This window comes from Rattus rattus, chromosome 3 (assembly GCF_011064425.1).
Source record: "Rattus rattus isolate New Zealand chromosome 3, Rrattus_CSIRO_v1, whole genome shotgun sequence".
Taxonomy (NCBI): Eukaryota; Metazoa; Chordata; class Mammalia; order Rodentia; family Muridae; genus Rattus; species Rattus rattus.
In genome coordinates, this window is record NC_046156.1 from 137,821,670 (window position 1) to 137,841,299 (window position 19,630).

Consider the following 19,630-nt stretch of genomic DNA (forward strand, 5'->3'; position numbering starts at 1 on the left):
CCATCTGGAATTCCAGTCCCAGGGAATTTGGTCCCTCTTCTCTCCTCCACAGTAACTGTACACAGGCATACACAAAGGCCAAATTCTAGCACACATAAAAATATACAGGTTAAATTAAAAAATACTAAAACTTCATACCAAATTGTTTGCTGATGTATTTAACTGAATTTATAAAAGTAAAATTATAAAGGATATAAAATAGATGATTCACTCAACACTATGACAGAAAAATCTCTAAGGATTACCTAAATAGTCACAGTTATTACTATGAGTGTAACTAAAATTTATACTGGACAAATACACTCAGGTCTTCTTGATTTTCTTCTCATTTTCAAGGACATGAGCTTACTCAGAGGGACAGTGCATACAAACAATTCTTCTGGAAGCAAGTTATAATAAAGATCCTGGGACTGAGTAAACACTTGCCTACAATTCAAGATGGAAAAATCTCCTCTCTTCTCACATCCCCATTTTAAATTCAGCTGCTGTGTTGGCACTATAACTTTGTTACTACTAAAATTCTTGATTCATCAATTGGATACTATAATTTCCTACTACATTTTGATGTTTATCAAATTTAATGTTATATCACAGAGGTTTAAATAATATGCCAAAGGCACTGTTCTTTAAATTACCATAAAATTTAATAATAAACTATGTTTCCTTCAGAAATAGAAAATGTGTGTCTCCCACTGAATCTAATGATTTAGCTAGAACTGAACTTTTACAACTTACTATATGCACAAATAGAAAAATCAACAGGTAGCATCTATTATTAACATTGAACAACTAGTAAATAGAGATTAGACCATTAAGGAAGAAAAATTCCAAGATATTAAAACTTTGCAAGAGATTGTTTAAGGCAGTAGTTCTCAACCTGTGGGTCACCACAACTTTGGGTAGGGGTTACATATCAGATATCCTGTCTATCAGTTATTTACATTATAATTCATAACAGTAGGCCAATTATAGCAGCAAGAAAAGTAATTTTATAGTTGGGTCAGCAAAACATGAAGAACTGTATTGAAGGGTTACAGCATTAGGAAGGTTGACTAAAATCCATGTGACAGTCATTTTTCTAAATAACTAAGAAATGAACATAGACCAAATGCTTGTGTTCTCTAGCTAATACACCTGTATCAGCCAAGATTATCCATAGGTTTGTTTTTCCTCCCATATTCCTCCCTCTGCCAAGACCTTCCCAATCAAGTGCTCATTTTGTTAGGCTTAAAAAGATTCCTTCAGCTCTTGAGTAGCAAACCTGTAATTAGAAATATATTGAGACCCTCATTGTGTAGGGGAGGAGGGAGAGTAGGGGGATATTTATTCCAATATAACCAATAGCTACCAGGATTTATCAGCATTTCTTCAACTTTTTTCTTTCAGATGAAATGCTTCTTTTACCCCTTCTTTAAAAAACAACAACAACAAAACACCCAAAAAACAAAGAAACAACAGCAAAAACAAAAAAGAACTATGTAGGCTAAGTTCTCAGAAGCCTCAATTTCACTTTTCATACCTATAGCCAGAGAGAAGACATTTCTGAATATTTTGCTTACCCTTCCTCAGTAGTGTCTTTTGCTCTAGAAGATTTAAAGATTTTCTCTTTTCATGTCTGTTCTTTTTTTTTATTTTAAACTAACCTGATAATGATTTGTAGGCAGGCCCACTCAATCTGAAAACATGTGATCCTGAAAATGGTTCCTATAATTATCCTTCCCTTTCATTTTTTTCCCCCTAGTGCTTAAGAAACTCATACCACTTCTCTTTCCATTACATCTTTTCCCTTTTGTATTTTCAAGTCCGTTACTCTGCATTTGGTTAAGTTCGTCAATTTGAACTTCTAAAACGTCATCAAGCTCTAACACAAGAGTATAAGTATATTCCCAGTAATCTGCTTGCTCACATTTTTTTAATCTGATAAACTTGTTTTAATTTTTCAATAACTTTTTAGTATTCTGCTCCAATTACATAGGAATGGAAATCCTTCCTACTAGACAAACTGTTTTATATGTGTGTGTATGTAAATATGTATGTATATATGTAAGTATACAGTTGTATGTATGTATGTATGTATGTATGTATGTATGTATGTATACAGCTGTATGCTTTTAAAGGGTCTCTACATAGTGCCAGCTGTCCTAGAACTCACTATGTACGTAGACCAGACTCATCCCAAACCCAGGTATCACCTGCCTATTCCTACTGAGTGCCGGAATTAAAAGCATGAACCACTACATGAGGAGAGACTTCTGTTTTATATCTTATACATCTTCTGATTCCTGAATTATCTATTCCTTTTTAAATCTTGGTTGTTTCATGAAACTTCATTTTACTCAAATATAATGAAAACTATCTGTTCAAATCTAAGAATGTGTCCAAGAGAGTACCTACACAAATACTGACTAGCATTGATTTCTCTCATAACTTCACATTCCCTTAAAACCTTTCATTTGAAATAAGAGATCCTAACATCCTAAACTTTATATGGCTCCTCCACAGAAATCTTGTTGCCTGAAAAAGCAAACAGGAGAACTCACATTGCCAGGAATGGGGAAAACTCAGTTAAAAAAAAATAACCAATGGCAAGGAGATAAACATAGAAGGTTTTACTCATTATAAAGTGTTCAAAATATTAAAGCAAAGGTTGGATTCGGTGTATACAATTGTAAACCAAGTTTTTTGCAAAGCAATACCTGACACCATTACCAGGGCCAGGAATCTGGTCCTAGATAGTCATAGGCCCTAGAGGAGAGCCTACAGTTACTGTTCTGCTTAACAGACATAGTAGTAAACACTCATATAGCCAACAAAACTGTTCATGTATATTACTGACTAAAAGAATTCGCTCACTTTTAATTAGAAGGGCTTTAAGAAAAATTCATCACTAAATTATTCTTACTAAAATACTGATATATGAATTCAAAATAAAGATGTAGGAAATGATGAAACAATACGAATGTAAAAAATTAGTTTCTCTCACTGTTGTAAAAAATTAAACTTTCTCTTACTGTTGTATATATTACTAGAGGTAGGTATAACACATCTGTCATAAAGATCAGTGAAGAAAAAATATATTAAAAACAAAAATTAATAAAAGTCAAAACTATAAATTTTCAGACTAAGTAGGAAAGAGATATTGGCTTCTAAGAAAAGGCTTCTAAGTTATTTTCTGGCCCTATCTTTTCTCCTAGAAAATCTTATCCCATTTCAACAGATTCAGCTATAAAAAACAAAAAGGCCCCAAATCTAACTCTCATGCCTATCAACGGTCTTTAAAAAAATAAAATAAAATCAAGGATGTTCCTACCTGTATTTCTCAAAAATCTTAAAATAAAACATATCCCCAAAACACATCTATCCCTGCATCACACCATCCACCTTCCAAACTATTCTCCCAATCCACTCTTAGGACAATTACAATCTGACTATTTAACTGCTAAACTGAAGACTCACTGGCAATTTCTGATCCTCCTGTTTTCCTCACTTCCCACATTTAACTCCGAGAAAACTCTATATTTAGTAATTCATTTCATCAAGTCCACTGAGGTGCAAATAGCAGTCTACATCACGCCAAAGCAGTTTCTGGCAGTCCAGCACTGTAAGACTAGCACAGAATTGCCTAGGGTGCCTGTTAGAAATGTAGCTAAAATCCTTTACTAAGTACATAAAGAAGTGTGTTTCACAAACACTCCAATTCTTCTGAGCCCTAAGGTTTGGAAATTAATTACTGGAGATCCTTAGTTGAACAGAATTCACCACAGTACTCAATGTTAACTGAAGCAATTTCTTCTGCTGCACATATATGAAGTCATACAATATTTGAGTTCATAAAAAGAAATGAATCACTGTCATTTTTTCATGAAGACAAGTGTACACCGTAAGATTAATTTTCCCACAAGTATTTCCATAGTAGATGTTATTACTCTTGCCTGTTTTCAAAGGAAATGTGTTTACTGAGTATGAAAAACCCTATTCATTTCCTACTTTCCCCATTCTTGTTAAAATTTCTTCCAAACTGAAGCTGCAATTCTGAAGAAAGTAACTCAAGTCAGCCTTATCTAGAGACCAATCTTATGCATATATATATAAATTCAGGAAGTTTCTCTAAGTCTCATACTCACAGAAGGCACTTTAATGTGAGACAATCAAATGCAACAGATTTAATTTTAAAAAATCATGCCCTAACAAATCTATGTCCCTTCCAAATGTCAAACTTTTACTCTATTTCCTTATACTTACTATGGTCCTATAAATTATATACTATATTTTGTAAACCACGCATATACTCATTCACACTCAGACTACCTTTTTAATAAAATGAAGCAACATCAAACATTTGAAAATAGTGCTTCAAACTTTAAGTGTATTTTTTTCTGCAAGCTAACATTTAAGATCAGTAGAAAGGCAAGAGAGAGGGGATTAGAGTTCTGTTTCTTAAACTGTTGATTCACAGACTGTAACAAGTATAAAGGGATACCGTTCCATACACTCTTCCCATGAGGAAGAATTCTCACACAAAAATTACTGAATTCTTTCTTACCCTTCGCATGGCTTCCTCCTCCTCTTGACGCTTTTCATAATGTGCAAAATCATCAAAGATTGAGGTGGTGTGCTTGAAAGTAGCAATTATTTTAAGCACTTGCTTTGCTTTTTCTAGGGGTACTTCTTGAGTGTCTCTTGAATTGGTTACTGGTTTGTTGTCATTATTTTCTAAGCGAATATGTCGTAATTGGTTATTGGGAACATCTTTGACAAAGATCCATTTAACTTCAAATTTGCCCTTCCATTTATCCTGAGACCAAACACCAGCATAAGCATTATAGTCTACAACAGACTTCATTTCAGCCACTCCACAAAAATGTCCACTGCCATTCACACTGAAGAGCAAATAGAGTGGGCCTTTCCCATTCAGGGAACGGTAAGCTGCATCCAAACGCTTATTACCATGCTCAGTACTACACCAGATAGAGTACTTGATGGAACGGTGTATATCATCCTCAGAATAGCTCTTAATTATAAACACACGTCCATTCTTCAGGTTCCAATCAAAGTCTTTGGGATTATAATTGTTTATGGCCTTTAGTTTTTCCAGCACTGGATGCACCTCTACACTAGAAGGTGAAGCACTAACAGGTACAACACCTAAACCAAAGTTTTCACTGCCTGTTCCATTGTTCTGGTTGAAGCCGGTTCCCCTATTCCGAGGAGCTACCCAACGATTCTGCAACTGTGGCTGTTGAGACTGCACTTGGTGAGGCTGGGCCTGTGGCTGAGGTCCTTGTTGCTGCTGTGGTTGTGGTGGCTGAGGCTGCTGTTGAGGCAGTTGGCTTTGCACCAATGGTGGTGGTTGAATTAATGGCTGAGGCTGCTGGATTATAGTTTGAGGAGGCAGAACTGGTTGGGTTGGTGGAGCCTTTACCACTGACCCCTTTTCATCCCAAGTTCCAATATTCATGTTGTGTTTTATAGGAGGTGGTGGCACAGCAGAACCCCCAATTCCCACACTGCCCTTGGGTTTAAGTTTCGGTTGAGGTTTTGCAGGCTTTCTGGCAATAGCAGCCCAAGAAGTTGGTTTAGGTGCTGCACTGCTAACAGGGGGCACATTATTGGTTGCAATGCTAGTCATACCACTGCTGCTCAAGGCTGTACCTACAGTTTTTGTCACTGCAGCTGTCAGGTCACCACCAATTTTCAGTCCAGTCATGCCTTGCTCAATACTACTAATGCCAGGCACCTTACTCAAAGTATCATTGCCAAATCCGGCCTGTCCATCAGTAATAGCTCTCCCAAGAGAACTAGGTGGATAGCCGTAACTGCTACTATAAGCAGAATTTTGTGTTGATTGTCCCTGAGATCCACTTGTTCCCCATGTAGAGAAATCAGCATTACCAGGAAAAAAGTTAAATCCATGTTGACCAAGAAATGGAGGGGTATTTCCTAATGCCCCTGGTTGACTAAAAACACCATCTGGTATGTAATGATGTTCTCCATTACTCATTTGTCCATAGGTTGTCAGATATGGCATGGGCTGATCTCCAGCCGTGGACCATGCTGCTTCCCCAAGAGAATATGGAAATCCAATGGATGGAGCATAGTAACTAGGCATATATGGATCTGACATTGGTGGATAGCTGTTATTCTGCAAAACAGAAGACCACAATCAGTAGTGAAATGTTCTCTTAAAGGGAGAAGAGAAAAAGGTTATCTAAAAGACTGAAAGCAGTGTTAAGTGATTGAAAAGGACATGAGCCTGTTCTACATAAAATTAAAATTTCAAATCAATGTTATAAGCAGAAATATTTACCAATGAGTACCATCACCCTACAGTCAGTCTTGCTGTCCAGCTGGACTCAAATTTGTTCTCAATCTGACAATCCCCGTTTCTGCCTAAACATTGACATCATGTCAGACTACGGCTGAGAAACTTTAAAATATAAATTACAACATTTTTAGGCAGAAAGTATAGAAGTAAAATGAAGATTATGCTTCTGTCCCAATTTTAAAATACTGAAAGTTCTACCAAGTGCTAATAACCTTTAGAGGCATAAAGTTATAATTACAAACGAAAATTAAATCTGGAATGTATATCAAATAGAGGACTTAAATTTCAGTCTTAGTGATAGAATCAATTCAGCCACTTAAATTTTGTAAATTAAGTTAAAAAATGTACAACTACTATATTCTGAGGGGAAAAAAATCAAGATTATCCTTATACAATAAAATAACTGTTTTGCTCTCCAATATTTTTAAAAGGTAATACAATAAAACACATTCTTTATCTTATTGCTGCTCCCAGAAGTAAAGATTTAAAAAGAAAAGAAAAAAAAAAAAAAAAAAGAAGAAGAAGAATCCCACTGCCACCTAGGGAGACCCCAGAGGCCCTCAAAACAACACAAGCTATTGCTAGAGTTCTTTGGTTGCCCACTGGAAGCAGATACTAAGACCCTACTATTGAAGATACATTTTAGGTTGCAATACACAAAGATATCAAGAGGGACATAAATTAGACCTTTCCCCTCTACCTTTCTGATGGCTAGCTTTCACAGTGTTAAAAGAGATGGATCTTATGGAAGAAAAGGCATTAAGTGTGAACCCAGCTGTAGACCTTGCAAGCTACAATACCGGTCAAGCAAGATATATTCAGTGGTGCAAAATACTGGCATAACTGTCCGGAAAGGTAACCAACAGCTTTTATGTTTAGATAAATTTTAGGTCACAAAAATACTGTGAACCTGGTCAAAAGACTATGGCTCAGAAGAAAAGTCATAGCCATAAGAAAAAAAAAAAAAAAACTACTGTTCCTTTTCCAAATGAATAGGTGTCAAAAATTATTATATTCATAAACTAATAATGTTTTCAGCAGTGGTCAGAAAAGTTTGTTTGTATTGGAGGTAATTAAACCACCGGAAATCATAACTGGTCCAGGTGCTAAGAAGTGACGAGTGCTTAGCACTAAATGGGATATATCTCGATCATCCTCTCTTAGGCTCTCCTCAAACGAAGCCAAAGAGTCTAAAAGCCAGAGAGTAGACAATACTGTGAAAATTCTATTTTCTGGACATGGTACAGCTGTTATACCTAGGAACTCTCAGGAACTATGGCTATGTAAACAAAACCTATACAAGACTAGGTCCAAAGCATATTATGGATGGGAAGAGACTACTCATAACCCATAATCCTCAAAAGAGTTATAGGGAGATAATGACTGCTGGAGTAGAGGAGTGTTCTACCCAGGCTCATGCAAGCAACTGTTAACATAGTAGGCTTCCCATATACAAAACTGTGAAAGTAGAGGAGGAGATTGGATTAAGAGGGGAAGGGTAAGAAGATAACAGAAGGAAATATTACAAAAGTACTCTGTGTGTGTGTGTGTGTGTGTGTGTGTGTGTGTGTGTGTGTGTATCGGAGAGAGAGAAAGAGGGGGAGAGAGGGAGAGGGAGAGAGAGATTGTGAAAGAGTAAATATTTTTTTTTATTTTGCTGAAGGGTAAGAAACTAAAGGAATCCAACTTCTTTTGTGTTATGCACTACATTTTATATTACACACTTAACAACTTTTGTTGTTCTTTTGTTGAAACAAGGTCTTGCCAAACTGGCTTTTAACTCTTGCTCTCAGACTAGTCTCAATACTATTATTTCCTACCTCCTATACCCCAAGTGCTGAGATAATAACTATGAACCATCATGCTTTTAACTTTCTAAATCAGAATATTTTTCACTTTAGAAATAGAAATTTTTTAATTACAATAAAATATGTTTGCATTTCAAATAAATAACTATACATTTCAAATTTTCCAAATTCAATATAGCAAGTTCTATTAATGAAAAAAAAATCACGCTAAATTGTTACAAGTAAACATGAGAAAATACTTTGAAGATTTTCCTGAAAATAAAAAAAAAGATTATTTCCCCTTGAAAATGTCTTTGAGGCATATTTTTGCTTCTTAATATGATCCTCAAGACCCAATACCTAGTCTCAGACCCAGCTCTGCAACAAAATACCTGCTGTCCACCAGGCTAGATCCTACAAATCTTCTCCTTCTAACCTCCCTCTCTGAATTCTTTATCCCACCAACCCTAGCAGGCTCCTCTTGCTAATCCAAAGGCCACTGCTGCCAGGGAAGTGGGTAGGTTGAATATGTATCTTCACCCCTCTTTCTGCCATCCAGATCTAATCCTCTCAGTCTCATTTTTCAGCTCTGTAGAATAATACTGGCCACAGTTTCCCTTTCCGCACTTACTCCATTGCTAAGTGATCACAAAAGTTCTACTATTCCAAACTCATCCTATTATTTTAGCCTCAACACCAAAAAGTATTCCCTGGCAACACACCAGAACATAGTTTCAGAGAAAATTTCATATCTAGGCAACACACAACCATCATATTTTTCTAAAATCTAGAGAGGAAACAGAAACCAAGACACAAAACACCTACTAAACAAAGATAAAACCAGGTATCGGCACTTAGACCTACTATCATTCTGATCACAGATGCCTAGACACCAAGTGTAAAAACACAGTAACAGCCAGAAAAATGTGTCTCAGCAACCCTACCACAGTAGACCCTAAGTATCCCAACAAAGCAGAAACAGCGTATTCGGAGAAACAGAAGGAATACTGCCAAACAAATTTTATGAGGTCAGCTATCTTGATACCCAAACAACATAAACAGCCAACAACAATAAAAAATAAATAAATAAAAATAAAGAGAATTTCCCTTTTAAGCACAGATATTAAGATACTAAATAAAATTACTACTTGCAAATTGAATCTAAGAACAAGGAAAAAGATCATCCACCATGATCAAGAAGGCTTTATCTTGCAGATGCAGGGATAGTTCAATACACAAGAATCAATGTAACCCATCATATAAGCAAACTGAAAAGGCATAAACCACATGTGATCATCTTTTAATCATTAACCACAGAAAGGGTCTCTGACAATATTTAACACCCTTCATAAGTCTTGAAGAGATAAGGTATACAAGGAATATAACAACATAATAAAGGCAGTATATAGATAAGCCCATAACCAGTATCAACTTAATTGGAGGGAAATTAAGCAATTCCACTAATATTAGGCATAAGACAAGGTTGTCCATTCTCTCCACCCCTATTCAATACAGTACTTGAAAAGTTTTTACTAGAGCAAGGAGAAAACTGAAGGTGATCAAGGAAATACAAACTGGAAAAGAAGAAGGAAAGTAGCTTAATTTGCAGATCATATGGTATTAGAGATAAGTGACACAAAAAATTCCACTAGGAAATTTCTATAGCCGATAAACATTTTCAAAAAAATAGTTGGTTATACGATTAACTCAAAAATAAGTCAGTAGCCTACCTATATACAAATGAAAAGCATACTGAAAAAGAAAACAGTGAAATAACACATTTCACAATAACCTCTAATAATATACAATACCTTAATGTAACTCTAACAAAACAAGTGAAAGACCTGTATGTCAAAAATTTCAAGCCTTTGAAGAAAGAAATTAAGGAAGCTATCAAAAGACAAAAAGATCTTCTATGCTCATAGATTGGTAGGATTAACATAGTTTACCAAAAGTAATCTACAGATTGAATGCAGTGCCATCAAAATTCCAACAAAATTCTTCAAATCTTGAAAGGACAATTTTCAGCTTCATATGAAAAAACAACAAACCCAAGAGTGATAAAATAATCATGAACAATCAAAGAACTATTGGACGTCTCACCTTCTGATTTCAAGTTGTACTGCAAAACTTTGGTAATAAAAACAGCATGATATTGAATACGGGTTGATCAGTACATTCTAACTGAAGCCCCAGTCACAAATCCACACAGCTACAGACACCTGATTTTTGATAAATAGGCCAGAACACACACTGGAAAAAAATAGTATCTTTAAAAAAATGATGCTGATCAAACTGGATGGCTACACAGAGAAGAATGCAAATACATCCATATTTATTATCTGTACAAAATGTCAGTCCAAATGGATCAACAACCTCAACATGAAACCAGATATACTAAATATGGAAAAAAAAAAAAAAAGGATGAGTGTGGGAACAGCTTTGAAATCATTGGCATAGGGAAAAAGACTTTTTTTTTTTAAACAAAATCCTATTAGCACAGGCACAAAGATCAATAATTAATAAATGGGGTCATGAAACTGAACAGTTTCTACACAGCAAAAGACACCGTCATTTAGCCAAAGTGTCAGTCTACATAATGAGAACATTTTTACCAACTAGAGAGGACTAATAACCAAAGTACATTAAAAAAAAAAAGAAAGGAAAAAGAAAAAACTCAAGAAACCAGATACAAAACCAAAGTATTCTAAATTTAAAAATGGAAAACAGATCTGAATAGAGAATTCTCAATTGAGACACCTCAAATGGCTAAGAAACACTGAAATGTTCAACATTCTTAGCCATCAGGAAAACATAAATCAAAAACTACTTTGAGATTCCATATTACACCTGTCAGAATGGCTAAGACCAGCAACAAAGTGACCTAACAGTGAGGCTGTAAGAACAGTCCTCCATTGATGGTGGGAGTGCAAACTTGAAGTCACTAAAAAATAAACATGACAGTTCCTCAGAAAGTTAGAAACCAATCTAACTCAAGAGCCAACTTGAGCATTACCCAAAAGATAATCTATCCTATCACAAGGACACTTGCTAAATGATGCTCACTGTACTTTTATCAATAATACTCAGAAATTGGAAACAATATAGATGTCCTTCAACAGAATAGATGAATAGATTGTAGTACATTTACACAATGAAGTATAACTCAGCTATTTAAAAGAATGACAACATGAAATTTGCAGGCAAATGGATGGAACTAGAAAAAATTCATTGAGTGAAGTAACCCTGACAGAAAAATCAATATGGTACGTATTGACTTTTATGGAAATATTAGTCATTAAATAAGTATATAATACCATAAAATCAATATGGTACGTATTGACTTTTATGGAAATATTAGTCATTAAATAAGTATATAATCCATAGACCTAGAGAAGTTAAGGCAGAGAGGCATAAACCCAGAAGTTAGGTATAATAAAAAAGTCCAGGGGCAACACATGGATCTCCCTAGAGGGAGAAATGGATTGTATAGATCCGGCTGGCAGAAGGGGGTGGGTGGTAGCTGTAATGAGAAGATCATTTAGGGAGGGGAAAGGGATTATAGGATTGAGGGAAAGAATGTGTGGTGAGGCAGCTAGAACTGAGGGGCATTTGAGGAGTAGTAGGGAAACTTAGTACAGTGGAAACTTCCTAAAATATATGAAGCTGATCCTGAAAAAGTTTCTAAATAGTAAGGGAGACAGTCCCAACTGGCCATCTCTTTCATACAAACCTTCCAATTCCAGGACTGTGTATATCCAATTGAGTTGTTGGCCAAAGGGGACCCGTTAAAATCCACAAACAACCCAAGCTGTTGCCAAGACAATAGGCTGCTCTCCACCAACTGACAAGGCCCTACTGATGAAGACATCATCAACACAACCCAAAGTTGAGCTAATTCTACATATAACCTTCTCCAAAATATTCTAGTGTCTTCGGTACATGACAATTTTCTACTAGCTACCAAAAGAAAAACATAAACACCAACCCACAAACCTTTTAATCTACATTTGATTCTGCCTGAAAAATATGCTAGGGCAATGACACAATGCTTATAGAAGTAACCAAGCAATATGTGATTACTCCCTAAGATAGAACCCATATCCAACACTGCTTGGGTGACCAAGAACCAAAAACTAGACAGTTCTGAGACCTAGGATAAAATCAAGTACTACTGTTCTAAAAATAATAAAGTAACAAGAAAATAATACTCTGCTAAACTCAGATTTGTGCCTTACTGAGCCATCATCAGGGAAGCTTCCTCCTGAACAAATAGATCCACACCAGACATTATGCAGAGAGAAAAAGGAATACACAGCTGTAAATGGACTGTCTCAATCAATTCTCTGCCCTCAGACCTAAGGGACCTGCATGAAAGGAGGTGGAAGGAGTACGAGGAGAGCCAGAGGGGATGGAGGATAGCAAGAGAGTAAGACTGAGCCACGCTCCTATGAACTCACAGGGACTGAAGCAGCAAGCACAGGGCATCACACAGGTCTGCATCAGGTCCTCTTGTATACACAATATAACTAAGTTTATATGTTTATGGGACTTCTGAATGAATGAATGAGTGGGTCTCTATTTCTTGAGACTTCTCTTGAAGCATTTTTCCTTTTATAGGTCTGCCTTGTTTAACATCAATGTGGTGGTTTGGTGGTTTTTATTCTATCTTGTTATGTTTTACTTTGATCAAAAAAATTAAATGTTTAAAAAGTAGGAGATTAATAAAAAAGGCAATGTCTTTGAAATAATTCTGATTACCTAAATTTAAAAACCAATCTCTTATTGATAAAAATAACTTCTATGATAGATTTTTTCATTCTTTGCTTTATGTTTGATTTCTGATACCCAGAATACAGCTCTAGGATTTGTAAAATGAAAGGTAGGCAAAAACCTAGTCATTCAGAATTTCTAACAGGGTTCAGTACCATTAGGGCCGATCCTTTACTTATATAGACAGGTAATAAGCTCCTTAAATTTCTTAGCTCATGTTTGGCTTTCATCCCCCCCACCGCCCAACATGATACTCACAAGACTATTCTGTGGAGAGTCACCACCATCACCAAGATTATATATCAAAATCTGGGGTCATGTGTTCAATGACATAGCACTTACTAGACCATAAGAAACCATAGTAGTAAAGTTCCAGCCCCACAAAAAAAAAATGCCAATATAAACATGACTGTAACATCCCACATACTATCTGGAACTAATTTCCAATTCTTCGAAGAACTTATTATTGGGCTGCAGAGATGGCTCAAGAGCACTGACTGCTCTTCCAGGGTCCTTCCTGAGTTCAATTCCTAGCAACAATATGGTGGCTCACAACCATGTGTAATGGGACCTGATGCCCTCTTCTGGTGTCTGAAGACAACTACTTATATACGTAAACTAATTCAAAAAATAAAAGATATTTACTACTACTCTGTCTGTCTGTCTCTCTCTCTCCCTCTCTCTCTCCCTCCCTCTCTCTCTCAAACACACACACACACACACACACACACACACACACACACACACACACACACACACACACACAGTGCTTGTTTACAGTGAATTGGAGGAGGTGGGGTGGGGGATAAGACTGACCAACCTCGCCTCAAAATAAAAAACAATGAGAACAAAAAGATTAATTAACAGAAGTAGGAAATAGAAGAGGTAAAGGAATGTATGTAAATAGCAAAGTAGAACAGAAAGGAAGTTCCCAGGGAAAGAAGGGGAAAAACAGAACAATGAAGACAAAATATTATGACATGAACATATAAAGGTGCCAATGGTAAATATATTTAATATCTAGTTCATTCCAAAATGGGTAAAAGTTTATACTGTTCACAGCATAAAAACCTGTTATGTAGATTGATAGTTTAACTACCCTGATATATATATAAAAGCATCCCATATTGAATATTTGTAAACTATTAACATTATAAATATCTTTAACTCTAAACATTTAATTCATAAAAGAAAAAGAAATTCTAAAACTGACCCTGCATGACAATAAAAAAATTAAATTTAGGAATGAAAATTTGCATGAAAGATGGTCTATGTGAACACTGGCTTTGGTTATATGGGTGCACTCAGATTTTGCACATTCCATATAACTTTTACTTCTAAAGGAAAATTAAAATATTTAAGACTACTTATAACTATGAATGCTGACCCACTTAGGAAAAACTGATCCATGTATGGAGAATTATAAAAGCTCTGTACCATTTTAAAATGATTAAAAAAAGTTTTTTAAATAAGACATAAAATGATAGGTAGAGAAATAGTTGAATCTAAGAAGAGTTGAGGAATAGGCTTGAAAATGACCAAAATATAGCCTCTAATAAAGGTATTTGTTAAGAAAAACATTAAGTAATAAGTATAATAAATGAAATATCAATGGCAGATTCTAAGTATTACATATGTTATTATAACATTTTGTCTTTATATTTGCTATTTTATATAATTTCAAATAGGAAATATGGTGTCACATATATTTAGTTGTATTTATTACCAGAACCTAACTCTTTTTGAAATGTAAACTACCAGATGGGATAATCTCAAAACTAGTCCAGATCTTCTATAAAGAAGGTAAGGACTCAATTTCCCTTACATTGCCATTTTCAATGTCCATGATCCTTGGATATGAATTTAATTTCTTTTTGTGTATAGAATAAGGATGACTTGTGCTCTACATATTGTGAAAATTTGGGACAGAAATAAAGGTAGTATCATATCCAAGGCCTTATGCATGCTAAGTACACATTAAGAAAACTAAACTATCCTTCAAGCTTGTAAGGAATGTCAAAGCTATAAAACAATTTGGAGGGTTCTCTCCCAGTATAAACATTAACATTCTTTTAAAGAACTATTAAAAGTGCTTCTTTGCAATTTTACAATAATTTATAGTTACTTAATGTTACAGAGGCTAATTTTTTATTAAATATAAGAAAACTCGAACAATTAAAAAAGCCTAACGTTTACTGTTCTCACAGCATATTAACATAGCTCAATTTTGAGTTTTCTCAGTTATAAGACTTTTATTCATATTTATTCGATACTAGATATTAAGTAGTTTTAAAAGATTGATGAAAAGTGTTATTACTCACCAGTAACAGTACTTTTACAACAAGTAAAATGAAAACTACTTCTATTAAGAACCTGAGGTACAGCTGGGCAGAGTGATGCACTCCCTGAATCCCAACACTCCAGAAACAGAGGCAGGTGGTTTTCAAAGCCAGCCCGGTCTACCTACATAAGTTCCAGTACAGCCAGACCTACATGGTAGGACCGTCTCAGAAAACAAACAAACCAACCTGAGGTACTTCAAAGATTCCAGACTACCAAGCCAAGATCGGTTGTATGCATCTGTGAACCTAATACACTTGGAAACTGATGGGGTTAATATGGGCTACGTACACTACCACACCCAATCTCAAACAAGCACACACAAACCGAAAACTCTCCTTTTTTCTACATCAATGGGTTAGTGACTTTCAGTGTAATAATTATATTTACTTTCTTCTCCTGTTCATCTCAAAAACTGAGCTTTATTGCAAAAACAAAATCAAGGCAATAATTCCAATACCTGGGAGGCTAAAGCAGCAGAGTCTTAAGTTTGAAACCAGTCAGGGCTATACAATGAAGACTGTCAAACACAAGCATAAAAAATGTAATGAAAACTGTTAAATAAAAAATCTGTATGTTTCATCAACTGTTATTCTTTGTTATTTAATTCTACCAAATAGCCTAACACATTCATGCACTTAGCATCTATTTCATGAATCCTTCATCCTTCCCAGGGATGCCCGACAGGGAATCAGAAAGATAAAGAATTCATTCCTTATACTGGGACATTCTACAATCCTGCAGCAAAAACTGACCCCCAACTTAAATGGTATTATATTCATGTATAAAAAGAAAAACATGTTAGCAAACAGTTAACTTCATGGGGTGATGAGTCGACCCTTTACTTAAGAAAAAAAAGTATGATACAAAGATTAAGGTGATTTTTTCAAAAAAGTAATTGAGAAAACATTTATATTCTCAGAAATTAATGGTCAATTCTTTTTCCCCAAGGATGGGCAATGCTGACTAAAGATGAGATAAAGTATGCAAACCATTTTAAATGCTCTCATATGACAAATTTATCCACTTCTCTGGAACTATGGTAGTGGTTTTATGTGTGCTTATTTTTTGTTTTGATTTTTGTGATAAACAGTCTTGCTATCTCAATTGTATCCCAGTCTGGCCTCAAATTTGACATTCTCTTGCCTCTTCCTAAGTGCTAGGATCACACCACCATGTCTGGCAGGTAATTTTTTTATTAGTATTGAGAACTACACAATCAGATTTGGATTTTAAGACGATGGACTAGCAGTTACTGTAATATCAGTGGAAAAATCACATTAATAGATAGAGTTAAAAGTACAGAGCATGTGATGCCAAAACTGGATAAAACTTAATACAATTATTTTCCCAAGCCTCCACAGGGAGAGCATAGTGCCTGCTTTAGTGAGCTTGGATTCCAGGTGGTTTGTGTTGTGTACATACCCCTCTTCTGATAATGTACTTTTGCCTATTAGTACTATGCATATAATCCTCTCTGATCAGTGTACTAGCAAACTCTGGAGCTCACTCACATAGGCCTAAATGAAGATAACATCTCTGGACAAGTGGATAAGTTTTTACTCTTCTAACGACAATCAAACTTTGCAAAATTTCTGTTCAAAAGTAGTCTCAGAACATTCTAATCTGGGGATTGGAGGGCAGATCCAGCCAGGGATGGTTCTGGGTTATATGAACAATGAAACAAACTGTATCCTTTTAGTTATTTATCACTTTATTCCTTTATACATTTAGAGAAAGAGAATAAAGATTTAGATGAGTAAAAGATGCATTATGGAAAGGAATACAACACACAACAGAAAAAAAATGACTGTCTGAGCTAATCTATCAATTAAAATAGAGAACCATGCAAACTAAATGGTTAGGAATTCCTTTCTTTCTTTAGAGTTTATAAAGAGAAAACCCAAACAGCAACCTGAGACCTTGAATATTTCCACTCATGTGGCTGGCTGCACCCTTGCATATATGCTCAACTTTTCTATTGCTTTGGTTTAAATAAAATTTTCTTGCTACTTTTGCAAATTTCAATTCTGTGAATATGTGGATAAGTGGCCAAGAATCTGGAAACAGAATGCCACTTCTGACCAATACTGACTACAGGTAACATCAGTATTCCAATTTCCTCTTTAAATGTATTTGTAAGTTAAATGGCATATTTAACGAAAGGTCGACTGAGAAATAAAACCTGAACTCAATCACCACCTTATTCAGAAGATCTACAGGGAATCAGTGATCTCTTTCCTTCCTCTTTTAAATATAAAACACTGTAAAATGGAAAAAGTATGCTACCATAAGTAAGGCCAACAACTTATTTTTAACACAATCCTAGGGTAAGCTGATATGAATTAGATCCAAGTGTACAAAACAATTTAAATCAGTTAAAAGTAAAACACCTTTTCCACAAAATGATTCATCCTCATCATTTTACTTTTTAATATTAGCTGAAGAGATTAATTTTAAAAGTTCATATATGGAACTGGAAAGCTGGCCCAGCAGTTAAGAGCTCTTAACTACTCTTGTGGAAAACCCAAATTCTGTTCCCAGACCCCCAGATTGGGCCACTCACAACTTTTAATTCCCAGGTCACATACATGTACAGCATATACTAATACACATACACATAAAAATAAATCTTTAAAAGAACCTAATAATTTATCTAGTTGAATTTTAACTGAATACTTCGAGCAGCAGGCAAGGAACTAATCATTAAGTGAATACTTACACAACTTCAAAGTTTGTCTATCATGATTATTTGACATATTCCAGAAATAAACTTAATTTCCACTAAACTGATACTCTTGAATTACTTCAGTTTTATAGTTCAGCTAAGAAATTCTGAATTACTTAAAATCATATATAACTTACCTTTCAGATTTCAGATAATTTTCTACTTTTTTTCTATACAACAAACCTAATTTTCAACATTCTATTCTGTTGTTGCTCTTAAAATACATGCCTTGTTGGAGGCCATCATTTTTGGTACTATGGAAAGACGACTGCTGACATCTTTTCTAGTGGTAGCAGGGACAAGGATAATACCCTTCCTGCCCAGCATTCACAAATTCAACCATTTGTTTTCATCCCTCCTCATGTATTTATGCCTCACCAATGCATGCTCGGAATGTAACCCAGCACAGAAAAGAATATTGATAAAAAGACATGCCCAAGAGGTAGACGAGAGCAAGCAAAGCCATCACTTCTCTAAGATATAAATCAAACCCATATTCCTCAAAACAGAAAAATTTCTGTTCAAATTTTTTAATTCCATTGCATATGGAAACAATGAATGCCCTTTCCTCTCATTGTTTCCTTTTAAAATTCTAATGTTTTGAGTCCATGTTTCATGTATCTTTTTACAAGTGACAAAACGACAATAGAAACTTCATTCTAGAATATTCTAATGAAGTACTGAGGGCTGAAATTATATTTTCAAAATTTGATTCTAGCAGTTACACAAAATTGACAATAAACATGACAGCAAAAATTATATCTAAATATTAACATCTTACTGTTTCTTAACACTTATTACCTTAATAAACAAATGCTACTAGAGGCTAAGCATGTAGCCCAGTTGTGGCACACAACAGCATGTACAATATTATAGGTTCAAATGCCAGAACTGAGATGTTAAACTACCTTAATATTCAACAAGTCTAAGCATAATACACAGAAATACTAATCTTTAAATATTTTAGAACCCAATTCAGTTACCTACCATCTCTAAAGTAGTCTCTAATGTCATAAACCTGCAAGTATTATTCACCATATGTAAGTACACTAAACTAATTTATTCACAGTATTTTATCTTCCTATTCAATTAGATGTTTACTTGGAAAATTCAGTTAAAATTCAAAGAAGTTTAACTTCCTAAAATCTGATTCTGCAGACAACTTACCTGATTTGTCTGGCTACTTAAGTATGGCTCAAAATCATCATCATTTACAGCATCTTTTTGATGAATCGAACCATTTTGTACTGAAACTAAGAAAACATATTTGTATTAGAAGTGTTGCAATTATCCTTATGAAATTCACAGAACAGTTTAACATTTGATAAAATTTTCAGGCCAACTCAGGACAAAATAATCCTGAGTTCCTTCATGTTTGGTTTAAGAGCAATCTTAAGGATAACCTACAGAGAAAAAAAATATATAGATAGATAGATAGACAGATAGATAGATATGTATAATGTGTGCCACAGAAAACTTAGAAATTCCATGGTCCATAAACTCAACACTATAAAAGCTGTATGTAGAAACTCCCACTTACTAAAATCTTAAATATCCCAATTTCAACACTGTAGTGAGCAAAGTAACATAAAAATATTGAAAAGGGCTCAGGGGTCCCTAAAAATGTTTGATTCTAAAATAACTACGTAATGCTGTAAACAATACATTTGAGTATGT

At 34.9% G+C, this 19,630-nt stretch overlaps 1 protein-coding gene across 2 annotated transcripts in view; it reads right to left on the reverse strand.

The window, feature by feature from the left end:
- The window catches only part of Ythdf3 (YTH N6-methyladenosine RNA binding protein 3), a 34,018-nt gene that overhangs the window by 8,495 nt on the left and 5,893 nt on the right, over positions 1-19,630 (reverse strand). For both annotated transcript variants that reach the window (XM_032898616.1, XM_032898617.1), the window contains 2 exons: positions 19,121-19,206; positions 4,544-6,142 (listed from right to left, as the gene is read on the reverse strand). In XM_032898616.1, the coding sequence (XP_032754507.1) occupies positions 4,544-6,142; positions 19,121-19,206 (1,685 nt within the window). The remainder of the gene's footprint in view (positions 1-4,543; positions 6,143-19,120; positions 19,207-19,630) is intronic.